Source organism: Lepidochelys kempii, chromosome 2, assembly GCF_965140285.1.
Source record: "Lepidochelys kempii isolate rLepKem1 chromosome 2, rLepKem1.hap1, whole genome shotgun sequence".
Taxonomy (NCBI): domain Eukaryota; kingdom Metazoa; phylum Chordata; order Testudines; family Cheloniidae; genus Lepidochelys; species Lepidochelys kempii.
Genome location: NC_136381.1, coordinates 145,994,892 through 146,019,569, shown reverse-complemented (window position 1 = coordinate 146,019,569; position 24,678 = coordinate 145,994,892). Strand labels below are relative to the sequence as shown.

Below are 24,678 nucleotides of genomic sequence, written 5' to 3'. Positions count from 1 at the left end.
CTACATTGATGATGGCTGTGAAGAACATGCTGTTTCTTCAGATGAAATCCTTTTGCCAAATAAAAAAAAAGTGATAACCTGCTGCTGCAAAACATACCAGTGTGATTACCTTCTTCCAATGCTACCCTGTGGACTGTTGATGCTTTCACTCAGCAGTATTGTGTAGACACGGGCCCTGATTTCTGCCAAAATCGCAATGGAAAATATGCAATATCACCAAGGCAACATAAGAACAAAACACGGTAATTAACTTTTGTTATGCTTTTTTTAATACTTGAGTTATTTTATGAGATCAACTTTTTCCAGCAGGGGTTGACTTACTTTTGCTTTTGTGAGACAATTGAAATAAACTACTTTTTGTTGTCTCTAATTATAAAAATGTACATTGTATGTTGCTTACTCTCTTAATGTCTCCACAAATGTGACTATATTCATTATAAATGTTGGAGAGTGTGCATTAATATTAAAATGTTTTTTATTTTGGGAAACTCTGTGATACAGTCTTCGATCAGGTGTCCCCGAATGATGCAACAATTGAGAGGCCCTGGCTCATATGTACACCATTGACTGGCTGTGTCTTCTGTTTTGTGTACAAATTGTTTTCTGTGAATAATATATCTGCACTAGCCAAGAGAGGATTTGATTCATGGAATCAAATTGGCAGACTTGGTGACGATGAAAGTTCTACTGAGCACTAACCAGCTCTCACCACTTACATAATGTGTTTATCAAAGGCTCAAACCTTGATAAACATATAGCAGATGGATGTATTAAAGAAGGAAATTATTGGACACAAGTGTTGAAGTGAGTTGTATCAGCAATAAAATTTTTGACAACATGAGGTCTGGCACTGAGAAGGACTAATGAAACCTTTGGGAGTCTTAATAATGGCAATTTCCTTGGCTGCTTAGAGTTCTTAGCAGAATACGACCCTTTCCTGATCTGCCACATCAACAAGTATGGGAATGCTGGTCATGGCACAACATCAAATCTATCCTCAACAATCTGTGAAGAGTTCATCAAATTCATGGCTGACAAGGTAAAGCACGATATTGTGGATGAGCTAAAACTGGCTAAGTACTTTACCTTCAGCGTTGATTTCACGTCATACTGATCAGCTGACGTTTACTGTGAGCTACGTGCTGAATAACTGTACACCTGTGGAACACTTCTTGAATTTTGTTTGTTCATTTATTGTTATCAAGGAAATCCTAAGTGATGAACTAAATATCTATCTAAAGGACAGCAGAGGTCAAACATATGATAATACTAGTAACATGTCTGACACTTTTTCTGGTGTGCAAGTTCAGGTAATTGCAGTTAATGAGAAAGCAGTGTACATCCAATTTATGACCCAAGTGCTTATACCCGAGTCTACATCCAATGCATGACCTATGTGGTGTTGCTGCTGCAGAGTCATGCATTCATGCAATCAGTTTTTCAATTTGTCCAAAAACTGCATATGTTTTTCACAGGATCAACTTATTGCTGGGGCCTCTTGTGAGATTCTCTGAATGAGGAGCCATCTGTGGCCAGTAAGAGAGAACTTTTCCCAAGGTGCCGCAGTGACACAAGGTGGTCAGCTCTAACAGATGCACTTTGCAGTTTTATCATTCAACTACAAAAGCTACAAATCTGTGCTTCAGGCTGTTGGTGCAGACCCTGCAGAAGAGTGACACACAAGCAGAGGCAAACTCATGTGTTGAAACCATGGATTGGCTGGAGATAGCATTTATGACAACATTTTGGAGTAGTACCCACAAGATAGATGGCAGGCCAACCGTGCAGGCTTTGAGCCTGCACCAGACGGGGTCGAGGACCATGAGGGCCAGAAGCTAATGGTGAGGGCTGCCACTCCATGGCAGACTGCCTGGACCAAGGAGCTACAAGCAACAGTTTCCTTTGACGATTTTGACCTCCTCGTAGACCAGCTCACCCAAGAACTGTCTGCTGAAACCGCTCCCAGGAGAAGTTTGAACCAGGAGAACGCCCCGCCTGCCCACAGAACATCTGCTCCAAACCTCAACACCACCACCAAGGGAGCCAGAAGTAGAGACGCGAGCCGCCGCTACGATCCAGCAGCAGCTTCAAGGATCCAAAAGCTGTATCGGGCAAACCGCTCAAAAGCCATGAGGGAGATCCTAGATGGGCCCTCGCCCTACTGCAGGAACCCATCTGAGCGTCTCTACAGCTACTTCAAGGATGTATTCAACTGCATAGCCCAGAATGACGCACAGTGCCCAGAGCGCCCCCGTGTCGACGAAGCAGGTGTCCTGGAAACTGACTTTACACCCAAGGAAGTGATGGCCAGACTCTCAAAAACAAAAAACACAGCTCCTGGGAAAGACTTAATCCCCTAAAGCCTCCTAAAGCTGAATAATTTTAGCTGACTCACTTGTCAGCCATCTCAATGGAAGAATTCGTGCATATTCAAGAATAAACAACCGTTTGTTTTTTAAAAGGTGACCTTGACAGTACTGTTGTTAGCCTCTCAGAAGTTTAATTGAATTCTATTCAGAAGACCTCAATAAAGAGATATTTGAAGAATGGGTACAATGGTGCTCACTTATTAAGCAAGTTTCAGAGTAGTAGCCGTGTTAGTCTGTATTCGCAAAAAGAAAAGGAGTACTTGTGGCACCTTAGAGACTAACAAATTTATTTGAGAATAAGCTTTTGTGAGCTACAGCTCACTTCATCAGATGCTTATAAAGCAGTTTGCCTCCAAGCTGTTATCACAAGCTCTGCCTACACCACTGCAAATGCTGATAATCAACATGCATAATTTGCAAACAGCATTTCCAAATGTCTTTATTGCACAACGCATTTACCTGACGCTACCAGTCTCAAAGTGCAGTGGTGAAAGGTCTTTTTTCACATTTAAAAAGGATAAAAAGTTCTTTATGTGCTACAACAGTTCAAGAAAGACTTAACAGTCTCAGGCCTGGTCTACACTACGCAGTTTTGTTGACGAAACACGGGAGGTGTACAAACGGCAATGCTCCTTCTGCGGACAAAACTCTCCTGCTTTGCCACCAAAATAAAACCACCTCGATGAGAGGTATAGAGCTTTTTGTGGCAAATTCATATTGACAGAGTGTGAGTGTAGACCCCGCGCTTGGTTATGTCACCGTAAATGGCCTTCAGGAGGTGTCCCACAGTGCCCATCCTGACCACTCTGAGTCAGCAGTTTGAACTCAGCTGCGCTGCACTAAGGCACACAGGCATCTGCCCCTCCCCCTTGAAAGCACTGGGAATTTTTGAAATTCCACTTTGTTTGCTTGGTGTGGACATCGCATCTTCCCAGCTGACTATGGTGACTCCATGCAGCTTCCGCTTGGAGCACACCAAAGCTGTGCTGGATCTGATGAGTATGTGGGGAGAAGAGGCTGTATAGTCCCAGCTCCACTCCAGCCACAGGAACTTCGATGCCTACAGGCAATTTCTCATGGCTTGTTGGAAAAGGGCTACAAACAGGACATGCAGCAGTGCCATGCGAAGATAAAGGAGAAGATAAAGGAGCTGAGACAGGCGTACCAGAAGGCAAGGGAGGCAAACCATCACTCTGGTCCTGCACTGAAGATCTGCTGCTTCTACAAGGAGCTGGATGCCATCCTTGGCAGCAACCCAGCCTCCACTGCCACAAGCCCTGTGGATACTTCGGTGGGCTGGAGGCAGTGGACTTAACACCAAGGACAAAGTCATGGATGAGGAGGTAAATTTGGAGGATGATGTGGAATACACAGCAGGGTTTCTGGTGGCGCAGCAAGTCAGGAACTGTTTTCCACACCAAAGGGGTCTAGCCAGTACCAGCAGTCCGTCTCTGACACGTATAATGCAGGAGAGGAGAGCCTTGGTAAGTGATCTTCTTGAGTAGATGCTGCTCAGTTATATGAGATAGAGCTCTCCTTTGCTTTGTGTATTCTAGAAGTGGGTGAAGGGTTGGAAATATCCAGGACTACTTGTGTTTGAGTGTGCTCCACATTCGAGTGTGCTCCACATTCCCCTGTACAACTAAGCAGCGTGGTGGAACCGTGTATTAATGCACACTAAGATTTCAGGAATCCTCCAAAGAGATCTCTAGGAAACTTTCCTGGATGTACTTGCCAATTCTCTGCCAAAGGTTCCATGGCAGAGCTGCTTTGTTCCTTCCCACCATTATAGGAAACTTTCCCGTGCCACTCAGCAATAATTTGTGTAGGGAACAAAGCAGCACACAGGTGAGCAGCATACAGGCTGGGTCTGAAGCCACACACATGCAAGAAATAGCATCCTTGCTTATGTTCAGGGTGCGATATCAGCTACAATGACCGCCCCTCCCCCTCCCCCCCATGGAAAATGGTGGCAGAATTTACAATATTGTCCCTAGTCGACTGCACTGATCCCCTTAAGAAAACACCTAGACCCTTAGTCCCATCTTGAACGCCGAACCCCCACCCAGGCCACACTCACCATGTTCAGGGCATTCGCCGAGATATGTGCTTGTGAGGGGACAGTGAGAAAGTGATTTGTATGTTAAAAGAGGTGTATTGATTCAATTCTGTGCATGAACTAACAATCATGCTTCTGTATATTGTTTCTCGTGCTTCTGCAGATGTGGCCTTCAGGGCAACCCCTTACACAGTGGCTTGTGTACATTCCAGATAAAGAAGCAACCAAGGCAGAGCAAGGAGGACATTTCAGAGAGGTGCTCCAATCTTCAGAGGCCACGGGGGGAAGAAACAAGGAAGTGGAGAGAGACCCTCAAGGAAAAATGTAAAATAGAAAGACGGAACAGAAAGGAGAGTGAGGAGTGAATTGTAAAAGACCAGGAGTAGATGATTAAAGTGATGGAGGCACAAACAGAGATATTGTAGTCCCTAATAATGCTCCACGCTGAACACATGCATGCTTGCCGCTTCCCCACCGCAGCTGATACAGAATGGCTTTCCATGCTCTCCCCAAACTCTTCCCACACATTCCATCTCCCTATCACGTTCACTTCACCCCTTCATTCAGCTTCCAAAATGATAGCAGGACTTACACATAACATTGCAGGGCAGCGTAGGCTCTCATAGCTATGTCCTTTCCCATGAAGCCTTTTGTGGGTGGTGTTAATTGGTATTTAATGTTACCAGTTTTGCCCGTTACTTTGGGGTACGCTCATTTATTAGGGTTCCTCTTCTGGGGGTTGTTTCTGTAATTCTATTAATGTACTGCTTGTGTCACTTGTGTTTTCATGGTGTGCTCTGCTCCTCCCTTCTGTAAGTCCCCTCCCAATGGAGCTATCCTGCAGGACCTAGGTTCCCCAGGGCTGGGTTCCTCCAGCCCCAGAACCAGATGAACGAACGCGCACGCCCACATATTAACAGAGCAAGTCTGGGTGGACCAGGTCAGTCAGCACTTTCCAGCAGACCCCTTATATGTACCTGGGCTCAAGAGGCTGGGCCAAGCAGCACTTTCAAGCTGCCACCCTTACGTGCCACAAGTACCACACCGGAACAGAGTAAGCCTGAGCAGGCTGGGTTGAACAGCACTTCCAGGCTGCCACCCTTATATGCCCCTGTACTCAGCGGACTGGGTCTAGCAGCACTTTCAAGCTGCCACCCTCGTATACCCCTGGACTCAGTAGTCTGGGTCTAGCAGCGCTTTCAAGCTGCCACCCTCGTATGTCACAGTTTTAGCACATCCCTATCCCCTCTTTCACATCACAGTTATGCTGGTAGTAACCCCCTTGATGAGCAAACCCCACAGTATTTTTGGGCTCTACAGGGATCTTTAGCTTAGGTAAGAGAAGCGTTGCTGCAGAATAAATGTGGAACCTAAAAACACAAAAGAGTGAAGTTTAGAGAGAGAGAGAGAGGGAAGCAACCAGCTTAACCATAAAAGTAGTAGTGATAACTACACAAGGAGAGCCTAAACCAATGTAGCAGTTACATTATTAAAGGTTAATAGCTGAGGTAGAAAGGAAAACAGAGAGAGAAAAAGAGGGGGATCTCACCACTTCCATGAAGCTTGAGCTGGTTGGGGTTCCCAGGTGATGGTAGTAGCTCAGGGTCCTGAGTTCTGGAGACAGGCAGAGCCCCCACCATGGTCAGTCAGGAGAAGATGGAGTCCCAGTGGAACTGATGCATAGTTTCGATCCAAGCATAAGAACACTTACTGAGTGTGAGTAGGGGGTTTTGTAGGGAGAATACAATGGTTCAAGGGAGAACACTAGATTTGTTTATGGGTAAACTGGTGACTCAAGAGTTTTCTTTAGGCTAGACAATAGGAGCTGATCATTCTTGGATATGGATGATGTTCCTTCCAGGGAGCTCACAATACAATTAGCTTGCTTCAGTATTTTGGGTATCAATCAAAGATTCATTACTAGAATTCGTCTGATAACTGCTGAGCTGGGGGTGTGCGGGCATAGGTTCATTAACATGTGACAATCTCCCATGATGCAGTGCTTCCCTGCTTTTCTGGTCCCAGAGTTCAGTGCAGTTCTCCATTCTGTATGCAGGTGCTCCCCCACGTTCTTGGGCGTCTGGGTGAGGAGGCGATGGAACTTGGGGAGGAGGGAGGTTGGTTACACAGGGGCGGCAGTGGCACTCTGTGCCTTTCCTGCACCTCAGCCATACACTGGAGCATATCAGTTTGATCCTCCAGTAGCCTCAGCATTGTATCCTGCTTCCTTTTGTTGGAGACCCCAGGGCATGGCCACTAGTTAAGTCGAGGGGATGGAAGGCCATAAGGGTCGAGGAGGTCTCCCTGCTGAAAGCCTAAGGGCTTCTTCTCAACCCCCCTTAATAGAATTCAGGCCTGGCTGGTTTGAGTAAGCTCTTTTGCTCTTAAAGCAGCCGCAGATAATGCCTTATAGTGTAAGATTTGCTGACGCCAAGTTAAAGATAATAGGAGAGACAACTACAAGGCCAGACAGAATGTGCTGGTTGTTTAAGTTGCTAGGAATGCTTGTTAGAGGTTGCAGGAAATAAACATTGTGCAAAGTTTTGATTGGCTAATGCGTAGTGCAGTAGCATTAAGGAATATAAAAGTGTGTGTAATGACCTGCTCTAATGTGCAGGATTTGAGATTCTATTCTCCCTGTACCTTGTTTGCAGCTGCAAATAAACTTTTCTGCTTCTCCACCCCGTTGTGATTATTGAGTGAAGCTCACCGGGTAACGAACCCCTGCTGTTGTTTTGCCTCTGGGCACTGGGTGCCGGCAACACTTTCATCATGCTGTTGCCACCTTTCCTCTTGATTCCGGCACCTCTCCTGTTGCTCCCGCCATCTGTCCTCTCACGTGTCCCTCCTGTCCTCACGTTCATTTTGTGCTTTTCTGGACTCTACCATTATCTGCCTCCACTCATTCTGTTGGGCTCTTTCAGTTTGGTGGACTGCATGAGCTCAGAGAACATTTCATCATGAGTGCATTTTTTTCGCCTTCGTATCTGCGCTAACCTCTGGGATGGAGATCCTAGTGGCAGCGTTGAAACATTTGCAGCTGCGGGGGGGGGGGAGATTAAAATTGAAAAAGACGCATTGGCCATTTAAAAGGAGGGGCTGATGTTTTCAGGTTAATGTGCAGCACAAACCCAACTAAGCCGCCCCCCCCACACACATCCAATTCTCTGGGATAATCGCTTCACCCCTCCCCGCACCGCGTAGCTAATAGCGGGGATGATTTCTTTTCAGCCACAGGCAAACAGCCCAGCAGGAATGGCCACCTCTGAATGTCCCCTTAATAAAATTCCCCTATTTCAACCAGTTGACCATGAATGATATCACACTCCTGAGGATAACACAGAGAGATAATGAATGGATGTTGCTTGAATGCCAACAAACACCGGGACCACACGTTGCCATGCTTTCTTATGCAATGATTCCAGACTACGTGCTACTGGCCTGCCGTGGTAAAGTGTCCTACCATGGAGGACGCACTAAGGCTGCCCTCCCCAGAAACCTTTTGCAAAGGCTTTGGGAGTACATCCAGGAGAGCTTCATGGAGATGTCCCTGGAGGATTTCTGCCTCTTCCCCAGACATGTTAACAGACTTTTCCAGCAGCTGTACTGGCCGCGAATGCATCCCAAGTCTTCAGAGCAAATTAATCATTAAACACGCTTGCTTTTAAACCATGTATTATATTTACAAAGGTATACTCACCATAGGTGACTTCTTTGCCTTCAAGGTCCGGAAGCCCACCTTGGGAGGGTTGGGAGGGTATTGGCTCCAGGGTGATAAACAGTTCCTGGCTGCCAGGGAGAACGGCTTCTCCGCTTGTCTGGTGTGCGCTATCTTCAACCTCCCCCTCTTCATCATCTTCCTCGTCCCCAAAATCCTCATCCATGTTGCGTGAGACTCCCTTGCAGGAGTCCATGTACAGGTGTACGGTAGTTGTAGGGGCACCCCCTAGAATTCATGCAGCTCATCATAGAAGCGGCTTGTCTGGGGCTCTGACCCTGAGTGGGTGTTTGCCTTTTGGGTTTTTTGGTAGGCTTGCCTGAGCTCCTTAAGTTTCACGCGGCACTGCTGTGGGTCCCTGTGATAGCCTCTGTCCTTCATGTCCTTGGCGATTTTTTCAAATATTTTGGTATTTCGTCTTTTGGAACAGAGTTCTGATAGCATGGATTCGTCTCCCCATACAGCGATCAGATGTAGTACCTTCCGTTCGGTCCACGCTGTAGCTCTTTTGATTCTGGGACTCCATGGTCATCTCTGCTGATGAGCTCTGTGTGGTCACACCATAGTGGCCAAACAGGAAATGAAATTCAAAAGTTTGCAGGGCTTTTCCTGTGTAGCTGGCTAGTGCATCCGAGTTAGTTCTGTCCAAAGTGGTCACAATGGAGTACTGTGGGATTGCTTCCGGAGGCCAATACTGTCGAATTGCGTTCACACTAACCCAAATTGGACCCGGTGATGTCGATTTCAGTGCTAATCCCCTTGTCGGGGAGGAGTACAGAAATCGATTTTAAGAGCCCATTAAGTCAACAAAAATGGCTTCATTGTGTGGACGGGTGCAGGGTTAAATCGATCTAACGCTGCTAAATTCAACCTAAACTCGTAGTATAGACCAGGGCTTAGTTTCTGAAATGGTGCTAAACATTTTGTTTGCTCACACTTGCCACTAAACTTTATTCAGCTGCACCCACTGAAAACTTCCGTCATCTTCAGAAATAGGTATGCAGTCAAGAAGTGTTTCAATGTTGTGATTAAAGAATAGGCAGGGCCAAAACCATTTTGATTTACCTACATTAAGAAACAGCAGACCTGTAATTAACAGCTCATAGTGGCAATAGTAGAAACTGTACTGCAGACCGGTCTCAATCATGTCATATAATCTTACTCTTAAACCTTGCCTGTGGTAAGGAATTTGCAAGAGTTTCCCAATGCAATATAGGCCTGGCTTGACATGAGTAATTGGACATGGGTGAGGCCTTATTTCTGGGGAAACAGGTTAAGGGAGGTAAATAAATCAGCAGGCTGGAAACAGAATGTCTGTACTAGTTAAAAAGAAAAGGAGTACTTGTAGCACCTTAGAGACTAACCAATTTATTTGAGCATGAGCTTTTGTGAGTTAAGATAAGGTTGAACACCCAGGGATCATGCACAATGGATAAGATAATGGAGAAAATAAGCCTGAATTGTAAAATGAGGTAAAGAGTACGTGCATGGACAGTGCATGCTGTACAGGAACTGTTTTCTGCAAAGTGATCAAGCCAATCCCAAAATGTGTGACGCAATGTGTAGTAAATGCAATGTAATGTGTAAATGTATATAAAGGAAGAGGTTTGTTGTGTAACTTCGAATGTGAGCCACACCCTATGTCCCACCCCATAAACTTGAGTCTGATCAATTTAGCATAGCTTTGATGTATGCTAAATAAAGGATTCTGAGTGACAAGACTGTAGTCGAACTAAGTTCTTGGGTAACCTAGTGGAAGAGGTCTCAGGGGAATGCCATATGCAGTTTTACTAGTGGTAGCAACATTGGGGCTGTTGGCATAGACAAGATTGCCATGACAACTCTTACATTGTTTAAGACTCCTCTGAGCAGAGTGGTAAAAACCACGGGTGGCTGCAGATTTATCTGTGCTAATGTTCCTGCCATTGCTATTATCAGTGATGTTAGCAATGGTGGGAAACTTTTGCCAAAAAAAATCTATGACAAGATGGTAAAAGAGCTTGAGTCTGCAGTACCACTTCCACTGTTGGTACCACAGGTGAATTTGCATTGGCAGTGAATTACAGGTCAGACTTTTGCCAGTATAGACATTGCACCTAGAATCAGAAGTCTACCTACTACTTTGTTTAAACATAATTTAACAAGATTCTGAAAAGGTATCATTGTCAGCAGATTTTGTTTTCTTCAAGTATAACCATGTTGTACAATATATAACCATTGTACAACCATGTTGCTATAGACTGCCACACTTCCCCATATGAGTGATTAGGGAAATCATGCCAGAACTCTTCTAGGAAAAAATGTTTAAACAGCTGTAACTACCATATGTCATATGGCAATGTGGAAAAAAATGGTTGCATAGCTATACTGTAAGTGTTGTCCTTCAAGATGTGGTTGCACATGTGTATTCCACTCGGGGGGAAGAAGGGAGGAAAGATGTATTTTGATGGTCATTTTATCCACTTCAAAGATTTGTTACTACTGGATAACTGCAGCACTGTTAAAGCATATTCAGCTTTTACATGATGTTGTTTTAATTTGATTTACTCCTAAATACTGTGACTATATCATTTGAATAATAAAGTTAATATTTCTGTGATCAGAACTTGGCTGAATGAACATGGCACATCATCAAGACATCAAATGATATTCCATGTTTTTTTCTGGAATGTTATCTGAACAATTTTCCACATTTTCACAGATGACCGCCAGTTGGGGATTTGCCACATCCTTAATTAATTCCTATGAAACCTGCTAGAGATTGAGGCCAAGTAGTCACTTCCAAATGACTGATGATGTTGTGTGCATTTGGGGGTGGGGGAGCTCAGTTAGAGACCTTAAATGGAATTGATTTTTCAGAGGGTGAGTCCTTAGTACTTTATGAGAAGACAGTGACAAAAACAAAACGGAATTGGAAGATGCATTTGCTAGATCAGTTTTCAGAGGAACAGCCGTGTTAGTCTGTATTCGCAAAAAGAAAAGGAGGACTTGTGGCACCTTAGAGACTAACCAATTTATTTGAGCATGAGCTTTCGTGAGCTACAGCTCACTTCATCAGATGTTTACCGTGGAAACTGCAGCAGACTTTATATACACACAGAAATCATGAAACAATACCTCCTCCCACCCCACTGTCCTGCTGGTAATAGCTTATCTAAAGTGATCAACAGGTGGGCCATTTCCAGCACAAATCCAGGTTTTCTCACCCTCCACCCCCCCCCCACAAATTCACTCTCCTGCTGGTGCTAGCCCATCCAAAGTGACAACTCTTTACATAATCAAGTCGGGCTATTTCCTGCATAGATCAAGGTTTTCTCACATCCCCCCCACCCCCATACACACACAAACTCACTCTCCTGCTGGTAATAGCTCATCTAAACTGACCATTCTCCAGGTTTAAATCCAAGTTAAACCAGAACATCTGGGGGGGGGGTAGGAAAAAACAAGAGGAAACAGGCTACCTTGCATAATGACTTAGCCACTCCCAGTCTCTATTTAAGCCTAAATTAATAGTATCCAATTTGCAAATGAATTCCAATTCAGCAGTTTCTCGCTGGAGTCTGGATTTGAAGTTTTTTTGTTTTAAGATAGCGACCTTCATGTCTGTGATTGCGTGACCAGAGAGATTGAAGTGTTCTCCGACTGGTTTATGAATGTTATAATTCTTGACATCTGATTTGTGTCCATTTATTCTTTTACGTAGAGACTGTCCAGTTTGACCAATGTACATGGCAGAGGGGCATTGCTGGCACATGATGGCATAGATCACATTGGTGGATGTGCAGGTGAACGAGCCTCTGATAGTGTGGCTGATGTTATTAGGCCCTGTGATGGTGTCCCCTGAATAGATATGTGGGCACAATTGGCAACGGGCTTTGTTGCAAGGATAAGTTCCTGGGTTAGTGGTTCTGTTGTGTGGTATGTGGTTGTTGGTGAGTATTTGCTTCAGGTTGCGGGGCTGTCTGTAGGCAAGGACTGGCCTGTCTCCCAAGACTTGTGAGAGTGTTGGGTCATCCTTTAGGATAGGTTGTAGATCCTTAATAATGCGTTGGAGGGGTTTTAGTTGGGGGCTGAAGGTGACGGCTAGTGGCGTTCTGTTATTTTCTTTGTTAGGCCTGTCCTGTAGTAGGTAACTTCTGGGAACTCTTCTGGCTCTATCAATCTGTTTCTTTACTTCTGTAGGTGGGTATTGTAGTTGTAAGAAAGCTTGACAGAGATCTTGTAGGTGTTTGTCTCTGTCTGAGGGGTTGGAGCAAATGCGGTTGTATCGCAGAGCTTGGCTGTAGACGATGGATCGTGTGGTGTGGTCAGGGTGAAAGCTGGAGGCATGCAGGTAGGAATAGCGGTCAGTAGGTTTACGGTATAGGGTGGTGTTTATGTGGCCATTGTTTATTAGCACTGTAGTGTCCAGGAAGTGGATCTCTTGTGTGGACTGGACCAGGCTGAGGTTGGTGGTGGGATGGAAATTGTTGAAATCATGGTGGAATTCCTCAAGGGCTTCTTTTCCATGGGTCCAGATGATGAAGATGTCATCAATATAGCGCAAGTAGAGTAGGGGCTTTAGGGGACGAGAGCTGAGGAAGCGTTGTTCTAAATCAGCCATAAAAATGTTGGCATACTGTGGGGCCATGCGGGTACCCATAGCAGTGCCGCTGATCTGAAGGTATACATTGTCCCCAAATGTGAAATAGTTATGGGTAAGGACAAAGTCACAAAGTTCAGCCACCAGGTTAGCCGTGACATTATCGGGGATAGTGTTCTTGACGGCTTGTAGTCCATCTTTGTGTGGAATGTTGGTGTAGAGGGCTTCTACATCCATAGTAGCCAGGATGGTGTTATCAGGAAGATCACCGATGGATTGAAGTTTCCTCAGGAAGTCAGTGGTGTCTCGAAGGTAGCTGGGAGTGCTGGTAGCGTAGGGCCTGAGGAGGGAGTCTACATAGCCAGACAATCCTGCTGTCAGGGTGCCAATGCCTGAGATGATGGGGCGCCCAGGATTTCCAGGTTTATGGATCTTGGGTAGTAGATAGAATATCCCAGGTCGGGGTTCCAGGGGTGTGTCTGTGCGGATTTGATCTTGTGCTTTTTCAGGAAGTTTCTTGAGCAAATGCTGTAGTTGCTTTTGGTAACTCTCAGTGGGATCATAGGGTAATGGCTTGTAGAAACTCGTGTTGGAGAGCTGCCGAGCAGCCTCTTGTTCATATTCCGACCTATTCATGATGACAACAGCACCTCCTTTGTCAGCCTTTTTGATTATGATGTCAGAGTTGTTTCTGAGGCTGTGGATGGCATTGCGTTCCGCATGGCTGAGGTTATGGGGCAAGTGATGCTGCTTTTCCACAATTTCAGCCCGTGCACGTCGGCGGAAGCACTCTATGTAGAAGTCCAGTCTGCTGTTTCGACCTTCAGGAGGAGTCCATCTAGAATCCCTCTTTCTGTAGTGTTGGCAGGGAAACCTCTGTGGATTAGTATGTTGTTCAGAGGTATTTTGGAAATATTCCTTGAGACGGAGACGTCGAAAATAGGATTCTAGGTCACCACAGAACTGTATCATGTTCGTGGGGGTGGAGGGGCAGAAGGAGAGTCCCCGAGATAGAACAGCTGCTTCTGCTGGGCTGAGAGTATAGTTGGATAGGTTAACAATATTGCTAGGTGGGGTGAGGGAACCATTGCTGTGGCCCCTTGTAGCATGTAGTAGTTTAGAAAGTTTAGTGTCTTTTTTCTTTTGTAGAGAAGCAAAGTGTGCGTTGTAAATGGCTTGTCTAGTTTTAGTAAAATCCAGCCACGAGGAAGTTTGTGTGGAAGGTTGGTTCTTTATGAGAGTATCCATTTTTGAGAGCTCATTCTTAATCTTTCCCTGTTTGCTGTAGAGGATCTTGATCAGGTGATTCCGCAGTTTCTTTGAGAGCGTGAGGCACAAGCTGTCAGCATAGTCTGTGTGGTATGTAGATTGTAATGGATTTTTGACCTTCAGTCCTTTTGGTACGATGTCCATCTGTTTGCATTTGGAAAGGAAGATGATGTCTGTCTGTATCTGTACAAGTTTCTTCATGCAGTTGATAGATTTCCACTCCATACGGCTAAATGCAGTGCCTTGCATAATGACAGGTTTCAGAGGAACAGCCGTGTTAGTCTGTATTCGCAAAAAGAAAAGGAGGACTTGTGGCACCTTAGAGACTAACCAATTTATTTGAGCATGAGCTTTCGTGAGCTACAGCTCACTTCATCAGATGTTTACCGTGGAAACTGCAGCAGACTTTATATACACACAGAAATCATGAAACAATACCTCCTCCCACCCCACTGTCCTGCTGGTAATAGCTTATCTAAAGTGATCAACAGGTGGGCCATTTCCAGCACAAATCCAGGTTTTCTCACCCTCCACCCCCCCCCCACAAATTCACTCTCCTGCTGGTGCTAGCCCATCCAAAGTGACAACTCTTTACATAATCAAGTCGGGCTATTTCCTGCATAGATCAAGGTTTTCTCACATCCCCCCCACCCCCATACACACACAAACTCACTCTCCTGCTGGTAATAGCTCATCTAAACTGACCATTCTCCAGGTTTAAATCCAAGTTAAACCAGAACATCTGGGGGGGGGGTAGGAAAAAACAAGAGGAAACAGGCTACCTTGCATAATGACTTAGCCACTCCCAGTCTCTATTTAAGCCTAAATTAATAGTATCCAATTTGCAAATGAATTCCAATTCAGCAGTTTCTCGCTGGAGTCTGGATTTGAAGTTTTTTTGTTTTAAGATAGCGACCTTCATGTCTGTGATTGCGTGACCAGAGAGATTGAAGTGTTCTCCGACTGGTTTATGAATGTTATAATTCTTGACATCTGATTTGTGTCCATTTATTCTTTTACGTAGAGACTGTCCAGTTTGACCAATGTACATGGCAGAGGGGCATTGCTGGCACATGATGGCATAGATCACATTGGTGGATGTGCAGGTGAACGAGCCTCTGATAGTGTGGCTGATGTTATTAGGCCCTGTGATGGTGTCCCCTGAATAGATATGTGGGCACAATTGGCAACGGGCTTTGTTGCAAGGATAAGTTCCTGGGTTAGTGGTTCTGTTGTGTGGTATGTGGTTGTTGGTGAGTATTTGCTTCAGGTTGCGGGGCTGTCTGTAGGCAAGGACTGGCCTGTCTCCCAAGACTTGTGAGAGTGTTGGGTCATCCTTTAGGATAGGTTGTAGATCCTTAATAATGCGTTGGAGGGGTTTTAGTTGGGGGCTGAAGGTGACGGCTAGTGGCGTTCTGTTATTTTCTTTGTTAGGCCTGTCCTGTAGTAGGTAACTTCTGGGAACTCTTCTGGCTCTATCAATCTGTTTCTTTACTTCTGTAGGTGGGTATTGTAGTTGTAAGAAAGCTTGACAGAGATCTTGTAGGTGTTTGTCTCTGTCTGAGGGGTTGGAGCAAATGCGGTTGTATCGCAGAGCTTGGCTGTAGACGATGGATCGTGTGGTGTGGTCAGGGTGAAAGCTGGAGGCATGCAGGTAGGAATAGCGGTCAGTAGGTTTACGGTATAGGGTGGTGTTTATGTGGCCATTGTTTATTAGCACTGTAGTGTCCAGGAAGTGGATCTCTTGTGTGGACTGGACCAGGCTGAGGTTGGTGGTGGGATGGAAATTGTTGAAATCATGGTGGAATTCCTCAAGGGCTTCTTTTCCATGGGTCCAGATGATGAAGATGTCATCAATATAGCGCAAGTAGAGTAGGGGCTTTAGGGGACGAGAGCTGAGGAAGCGTTGTTCTAAATCAGCCATAAAAATGTTGGCATACTGTGGGGCCATGCGGGTACCCATAGCAGTGCCGCTGATCTGAAGGTATACATTGTCCCCAAATGTGAAATAGTTATGGGTAAGGACAAAGTCACAAAGTTCAGCCACCAGGTTAGCCGTGACATTATCGGGGATAGTGTTCTTGACGGCTTGTAGTCCATCTTTGTGTGGAATGTTGGTGTAGAGGGCTTCGGGTCCCTTAGGGTTAAAAGCATCAGCCTTCCTCAGGTTGCTTCCCCCTATGCTTAGTTTCAGCAGGTTTTACACAGGAATTATGAGGTCATGTTTGCCTTAAAGGAAATGCTTGGTAGCGCCATGATGAAGGCTTTGGACAAAATAAGGCTCAAATTATGTGCTGCATTACACACCAGCTGCATGTTGTCCTTTTCCAAGCAAGGAGCTATCCAAGATGCTTTACTCAATATAACAAATTTACCATAAAACTACAATATATTGAATTTTAATATTTATTTATCTTCAGTAAAGACCTTACTAAAATAAGATGATTTGGTAAAGACTAAACTTGCCTCTTGGGACCTGATCATGCAGTCCAAACATAGTAAATCAGAATATTCACGTTTATTGTTCTGCACATGCTTTGGCACTTTGTTGAATTGGGATCATAGGCAAAACTAAGAGTTTTCCAAGCATAAGGATTGCAGATTTGGGCCCTTAAAATACAGTTCCTCCCTACTGTTATGTATTGCAATAATAGTAACTAGGTAATTTAAAATGTTTCTTTTTCTGTTTGTTCTAGGGCACTCATCTTTCCTGTCTTGATTCGTGGAGGAAAACCAACACCATTCATTACTTTTGCGCTAGCACTCATATTCTGTGTCTATAATGGATACTTGCAAGGTCGTAGCTTAAGTAATTATGCAGAATATCCTTCTGGTTGGCTGAAAGGTCCTTGTTTCATTGTAGGTGAGGTGAATAAAAGCATGCTGTTTTATGAGAACCAAAAGCAAAATTGATTATCGTAAATCTTTATAAAAAATGAACATAAAATTATAGTTCTCATACATGGGGATCCAGTGGTCTAGACTTTTTGTTTGTTAGACCTCCTTACTGTGATACAATGGAGGTCATTTAATCTTTATTTTTCTCTCCTTACTTCCATCTTTGAGTTTTGATTCCCTTTTCTGATGTGCCGTCTCAGCAACTGTATATCTATCAGCCTGACATCGGTCTTGGGCAAAAAAATGGAATGGCTGAAATGGGTCTGGATTAATATAGCATTAAAGGAAATCAATAAAATTAATGTCAGTCAACATGGGATTATGGAAAACTGACCAATTTGATACCCTTTTTTGATGAGATTACAAGTTTGTTTGATAAAGGTAATAGTGTTGATGTAATATCCTTAGACTTCTGTACTGCAGTTGACTTGGTTCCACATGACATTTTAATTAAGAAGCTACAAGAAAATGAACATGGAATACATTAAATGGATTAAAGGCTGGCTAAATTACAAGTCTCAACGTAAGCGTAAATGGAGGCTCAGTAAACTGTCATGGGATAAGAGGGAAGGTCCTCTCATGGATTGAAAACTGGTTAAAAGAGGTTAAAAGATAGGCAACAAAGGATAGGAACAAATAGTCGGCTTTCAGAATGGAGAGAGGTAAATAGTGGTGTCTCCCAGGGGTCTATACGGGGCCCAGTCCTATTCAATATATTCATAAATGATCTGGAAAAAGAGGTAAACAGTGACGTGGCAAAATTTGCAGATGATATAAAATTGCTCAAGTTAGTTAAGTCCCAGGCAGATTGCGGAGAGCTACAAAACAATCTCTCAAAACTGGGTGACTGGGCAACAAAATGGCAGATGAAATTCAATGTTGATAAATGCAAAGTAATGCACATTAGAAAACATAATCCCAACTATACATATAAAATTATGGGGTCTAAATTAGCTGTTACCAGTCAAGAAAGAGATCTCAGCGTCATTGTGGATAGTTCTCTGAAACCATCCACTCAATGTGCAGCGGCAGTCAAAAAAGCAAATAGAATGTTGGGAATCATTAAGAAAAGGACAGATAATAAGACAGAAAATATCATATTGCCTCTATATAAATCCATGGTACACCCACATCTTGAATACTGCATGCAGATGTGGTCGCCCCATATCAGAAAGATATATTGGAATTGGAAAAGGTTCAGAAAAGGGCAACAAAAATGATTAGGTGTATGGAATGGCTACCATATGAGGAGTGATTAATAAGACTGGGTCTTTTCAGCTTGAAAAAGAGACAACTAAGGAGGGATATGATAGAGGTCTATACAATCATGACTGGTGTGGAGAAAGTAAATAAGGAAGTGTTGTTTACTCCTCATAAAACAAGAACTAGCTGTCACCAAATGAAATTAATAGGCAGCAGGTTTAAAAAAAAAGGAAGTATTTTTTCACACAAAGCAGTCAACCTGTGGAACTCCTTGCCAGAGGATGTTGTGAAGGTCAAGCCTGTAATGGGGTTCAAAAAAGATACGTTAGTAGATAGATAAGTTCATGGAGGATAGGTCCATCCATGGCTGTTAGCCAGGATGGACAGGGATGGTGTCCCTAGCCTCTGTTTGCCAGAAGCTGGGAATGGGCAACAGGGGATCAATCACGTGATGATTACCTGTTCTGTTCATTCCCTCTGGGGCTCCTGGCATTGGCCACTGTCGGAAGACAGGATACTGGGCTGGATGGACCTTTGGTCTGACTCAGTATGGCCATTCTTATGTTCTTATGAAAAACTCTCTTTTGGAAATTGTCTGCTGGGCTAGAGTCACAAAGAAACATAAGTGTGATGACACTGAGCACTACCATGCCTAACTTTGAGGCACCTAGAAAATCATTGGGATTTACAAAGCCTAGGTTAGGCACCTAGCCTTCCTATACAATGAATAAGGAGAGATAGGTGCCTCACAATGAGATTCACAAAAGTCAGCATTCTAGGCAGTTTCTCACCTAAACTAGCCAATGGGAGCTGCCAAAAGCAAGGTATATATGTTAAGCCCTGCCACTCTCATAAAGATAAGCACCTATGTCTGGGCTGCAGGGAGTCATTGGAGCCAGGGGACTGGATCCTGGGTCTTCCACCTCCCAGGTGAGTGCTTTAACACCAGTCAATCTAGTCATTCTCAGGCTTGTGTGCTTTCACTCTCTTTGTCTGGCCCAATTTCTTTTTACAAGTATTTATCTACAGTGGAACAGCTTCAACAAGAGAGGCTGAGGGAACTCCACATCAGAATATCCTATAGTCTAGTGATTAGAATACTAACTAACAGAGGTGGCAGATCCCTGTTCTTATCTCTTCGCCCCCTGAGGTGGAGACGGGGATGTGACTCAAGGACAAATTGATGCAAACTGAGAGATGCACAGTGGTACAAAAGGATTACAGAGATCTCTTGGGTAAGGCATCTATCTACTAATCCACCAAAGAGTGCCATGTAAGGACTCCAATAAAAACCTGAATCACACTGGTTGTCATAAGAGCGACAAAGAGTCCTATGGCACCTTATAGACTAACAGACGTATTGGAGCATGAGCTTTCGTGGGTGAATATCCACTTCGTCGGATGCATGGAGTGGAGATTTCCAGAGGCAGGTATAAATATGCAAGCAAGAATCAGGCTAGGGATAACGAGGTTAGTTCAGTCAGGGAGGATGAGGCCTCTTCTAGCAGTTGAGGTGGCTAGCCAACTACAAAAGCAGTTTCCCCTCCCTTGGTGTTCACACCTCAACTGCTAGAAGAGGGCCTCATCCTCCCTGATTGAACTAACCTTATTATCCCTAGCCTGATTCTTGCTTGCATATTTATACCTGCCTCTGGAAATCTCCACTCCATGCATCCGACGAAGTGGATATTCACCCACGAAAGCTCATGCTCATATACGTCTGTTAGTCTATAAGGTGCCACAGGACTCTTTGCCGCTTTTACAGATCCAGACTAACACGGCTACCCCGCTGAAACTGGTTATCATAATCATTTTGAGATGTATGTATGGGTAATATGTGAAGTTATGTATATGTACTAAAATGTATGTTCTTTAGGTCTGTGAGTTAAGGCAGGTCACTGATTAAGTATTCTAAGGCTCACAGTGGATGGCCCTTCACAGCCTGAGCAAAATGCTAACAGATTGTGGAAGTTGCGGGAAAAAAGAGAAACAGCATGGGTTATCCTGTTAAAGGATAAGACAATGAACTTTTGAAACTATATCTGAGATACAGATGAATCTCCAGTTATTCCTTCAGTGTGTAAGGACAAGACGCCAGTGGGCTTGAACGTCTGAGGAGGCATCTCAGCCAAACTGGTTGAAAACGCTGGAGAAAATATTAGGAGTAAGCTATTTTGTAGGAGATAGGTGAATGCCTTGTCAGTTAAGTTTGGGCTCTAGAAAGCATATTATGATTTTGTTTTATATGTAACCATTTGTTTCTAATTTTCTTATTTTCTATCACTTGCATGTCTATTCTTTGCTATTAAATAAGCTCTCTTACAGTGGCCCAATCTGATAGGCAGGCTTTGAGCATGCTTACCAGATAGGCAAGTTAGGTGGAGAAACCCCTGTTTTCCATTGGTTCATGCATTGCTCTGGAGCTTCAGCGTCTGGATGCTTGGTGTGGGACTGCAGTGTTTTTGTTCAGAGGCAGAAACATAGGCACCTAGGGAACTTTTACTGTAAAAATTTAGTTGCTGAGAGAATTTAGGCATCTACAGGATTTTGGGCGTAGCTGAGCGTGGGTTTTGTGAATTCCAGTTGGGCCTGATTCTGATTTTTAGCTACCTAAGTCCTTTTGTGAATCTGGCCTCAAATTGGTGTAGTGCTGCAGTGCTCTGGAGGAGGGAGTCTGACTTTAAACAAGGAAAAGAAAGGGGTAGGGGAACGCTGAAGTGTATCCATTTGGTGGAATGAGGAGGTCTGAGTAGAGCACCCATAAAGACACTATTATAAGCATAAGAGAAGTTTAGTCATCCTGGGCAGTAACTGAGATTCTTCAAGATGTGTGTTCCTATGGGTGCTCCACTACCTGCCCTCCTCCCCTCTGCCAGCAGGCATTGCTACCAAAGTTCTCCAATCTCACCTACAATGGAACACCCCTAGGGGGACACATCTGAAAGAACCTCAGTTACTGTACTGGGTGAGTAACCTTCTCTTCACTTGAGCACTGTCCACATAGGGCAGCTAGCATGCATCATTTTAGATTCCCTGTTACATCGTAAATCAGGTCTGTCTCTCAACTCATTGAGGGCCCACATAGCAGTGATCTCAGCGTTTCATCCCCCAATCCAAGGGAAGTCAGTATTTTCCAACTCCGTGGTAGTTAGATTTTTGAAAGGTATTGTCAGTCGCTTTCCACCAGCAGTAAAAGAAGTGGTTCTCCTCTTGGACCTTAACATTGTGCTTGTTGCCCTTGTGGGACCTCCATTTGAGTCCCTAGCATCACATTCTCTTTCCGTCCTTTGCCAAAAGACCGCCTTTCTTATTGCTATAACGTCTGCTAGGAGGGAATTTAGGAAGGCTGGCATGAGTGCTGGAAGCTCCCCCAGCACCCAGATTGTGGCCCTGCCCCCTGCTCGGCCTCCTCCCCTGAGGCCATGCCCATGCTTGGCCCCCTCCCCTGAGGCCACACAATCACCGCTCGCTCCTCTCCTCAGTAGAGGAGAGGAGTGAGCAGCGGCAGCAGTTGTAGGGGGCCTCAGTGAAGGCGGGTTGGAGGAGAGGAGTGACTTGATGAGCTATGGGGGTCTTAGGTGAAGGGGTGCAGCGGGGACAGGAAGGGGCTAAGCAAGGGCAGGCATTGGCGGAAAGAGGCAGGGCTGGAAGAGGAGCAGCATGAGCAAGGCCATGGGGGAAGAGTGGAGCAGGGTCTTGAGGCGAAACGCAGGCGAGGCTACGGCCCAGGCATCCGCACTCTCAAATGTGGTGGGTCGTCAGTGTGCCTCCAAAGGGAGGTGTGCCACATCATGTTTGGGGAGGCATAGTGTACCCTGGGCTATTAAAACTGCCACCCATGGCAGCACTGCCCCTAATTAGTCTCAGGAGGGACCACAAGTAGGCGTAGCCTACAGGGTTCTCTGGCTTCAGTGCACTGGGTGTGCACACCTGAGTGGAATACACATCTGCACCTACATCTCGAAGAACAACAGTTATAGTATAGGTAAGCAATAGTTTTTTATGCTCACTCAGAGCTCATTCTGGATTGGTGCCTAACTATATACAAAGGCCTGGATCCACACAGGCACTTAGTTGTTGCCATGCTCAGTATCATGGCATCAAACTTTTAGGTGCCTAGGAAATCACAGGAACAACACTGTGATCCACAAAATCTGAATTAAGTGCCTAGGCTCACTATACAATGAATGGGGAATGGGGGAGGGAAAGGTGCCTTACAGCATGATTCACAAAAACAACACAGTAGGTGGGGAGCTGCCCAAACTAGCCAATGAGAGATGCTGATGATAGGGGTTTGTGCTAAACTATGTCCTCTGAGATAGGCATCTATCTCTGTTTAGCAATCCATGAAAGGGAACCTGCCACCTGGAGTTAGGTGCCTGAGGGGCCTAAGTCATTTCTTGTGTGAATGAGTTACCTGTCTACCTCACTCCTTGCTCACCTTATAACTTTTAGCCTGGTGTTTAGAGCACTCATCTAGGGTTTGGGTGACACCCCACTCATCACCAGAGGGGAAGAAAGGATTTGAACAAAGGTCTCCCATTTTTTAGGAGGATGTTCTAGCCACTGAGCTATGGAATAGTCTGATGTGGGTGCCTGTTGAAACTGTTCCACTGTGCATAAATACTTATATATAGAAAGAGAATGACTGGAGTCCAGTAGTTAGGCCATTCATGTGAGAGACCCACGGTCCAGTCCCCAGTCCCGCTGCTCTTATCACTCTTTCATTATTTACCCACAGCTTCAACAGGAGATACTGAGGGAGTCCCACATTAGACTGGTGGTTAGAGCACTCTCTTGGGAGACCCATGTTCAAATCCTTTCCCTCTCTGCAGCAGAGGGAGGAATTGAACCCAGGTGAGTGCTCTAACCCCTGGGTTAAAAGTTTTTAGGTGGGCGCAACCATATCCTCCTCCTTCTGCTGCATTCCGAAAGGGACCTGCTCTGGTAGTAGTGCTCAGAGGTCACATGCCGGATTGGGCCCTGCATGCAACTGAGGTGGCTGCACGCTTATTTTCTCCCCCAGTTTGTTAGTTTCTCTGGGGCCTTAGGCAGGAGATAAATGTCTGGACGCCTAGAGGGTGGCAGCCATGCATTTGCCCAGAAATGTAGACGCGTAAGGAACTTTTACTCTGAAAACTTAGACACTGAGCAAGTTTAGGCAACCACAGGGTTCAGTGGGAGTTTTGTGAATTGCAGTGGAGCCTAAAGTGGGACCCAAGGTGCCTAAACCCCCAGTTTAGGCACCTGAGTCTGGGATGTTAGGCATGTAAGTGGGTTTGGGCCAAAATGCAGTCAATTCACAAAATTAAGCAAGCTGGAAACAGAGGAAAATATTGTTAATTTTGTCAGTTATAGTGATCGTATATATTTCTTGTAACAATAGGAGGTATGTTTTCAGACTGTGATTTTTAAGTTGGCATTGTCCTTTAAAGTATGATGGAAATGGGCTGTCTTCAACGGTGACCCCCAAAGACAACAAATGGGAGCATCAGTCATCTAGTTTTCTACAGATATCACCTCTCTCTCTTTGCTCTGGTTTATATTCTTTCCTGGGGTTAAGGAGACTTCATGAGATCCTGCTGATTCACCAGTCTTCATTAGTTGATTGCATGCAGCCTGTTTGACAGAGGTCTCCATTCTCCTGCCGCTCAGGGCTGCTAGGGGTATGGTTGTAATCCCATCGTTGCAAGATCCTTTGTACATTCAATCCTCACTTTTTCTTCATCCCTGAGTGTTAAAGGCATATTTGTTGGAAGCTTAGGGCTTGTCTTCACTACGGGTGTAAATTGACCTAAATTATGCTACTCCAGCTATGTGAATAACATTGCTGGAGTTGATGTAGCTTAGGTCAACTTACCCCAGTGTCTTCACAGCGCTGAGTTGATGGGAAATGCTTTCCGGTCAACTTCCCTTACTTAGGGTGACCGGACGTCCCATTTTTAAAGGAACAGTCCCGTATTTAAGACCTCCTGCAGGTGTCCCAACTTTTTCTTAAAAACAGGCAAATTGTCCCGTATTTTCTGTCTCCCACCACATCAGTACTGGTGGGTCCTGCTGCTGGCTGGATCCCTGCTTGCCAGCGGCCTACCCACCAGTAGCTGACGATGGGAGTAGGTGTGCAAGGCTGGTGGCAGGGCAAAGATGCAGCATGCCACTCTCCCTGCTTTTCCATCTGTGCAGCCCACACTGTGTGTTGGCTCTTGGCCAGCAGAGCCCCTCCCCCTGTCCTGTTTCCAGCTGGCACTGTCTGTGCTCTGCGAGTTGCAGTGGTTGATGAGTGCGGGTAGGTGCCAGCTGGTTACGTGTTGCCTCTGTCACCCACCCATTAGCCCTTTACATTCTCCCCCTCTCATTGTCCTCTCCCTGCTTTGCCCCTTCACCATTCCTAGCCCTGCGGCTCCTCCATATCCCACCTCGGTGAGGCGTGTCCTGCTTCCAGCACTGTGCGGAGAACCAGGCTCTGGTTGGCGTGCTGAGGTCACCAACAGCCTGGTCAGCAGGCTCCTTCCTTCCCCCACTGCCTCTGGCTGGGCCAGTGCCCCAAGAAAGCTCAAGACCCTCTGGTCCAGGGCGCTGG

General features: G+C 45.2%; 1 protein-coding gene across 3 annotated transcripts in view; it reads left to right on the top strand.

Moving 5' to 3' along the window:
- The window catches only part of SRD5A1 (steroid 5 alpha-reductase 1), a 66,632-nt gene that overhangs the window by 17,174 nt on the left and 24,780 nt on the right, over positions 1-24,678 (top strand). For all 3 annotated transcript variants that reach the window (XM_073332407.2, XM_073332406.2, XM_073332409.2), the window contains exon 2: positions 16,694-16,860. In XM_073332407.2, the coding sequence (XP_073188508.1) occupies positions 16,694-16,860 (167 nt within the window). The remainder of the gene's footprint in view (positions 1-16,693; positions 16,861-24,678) is intronic.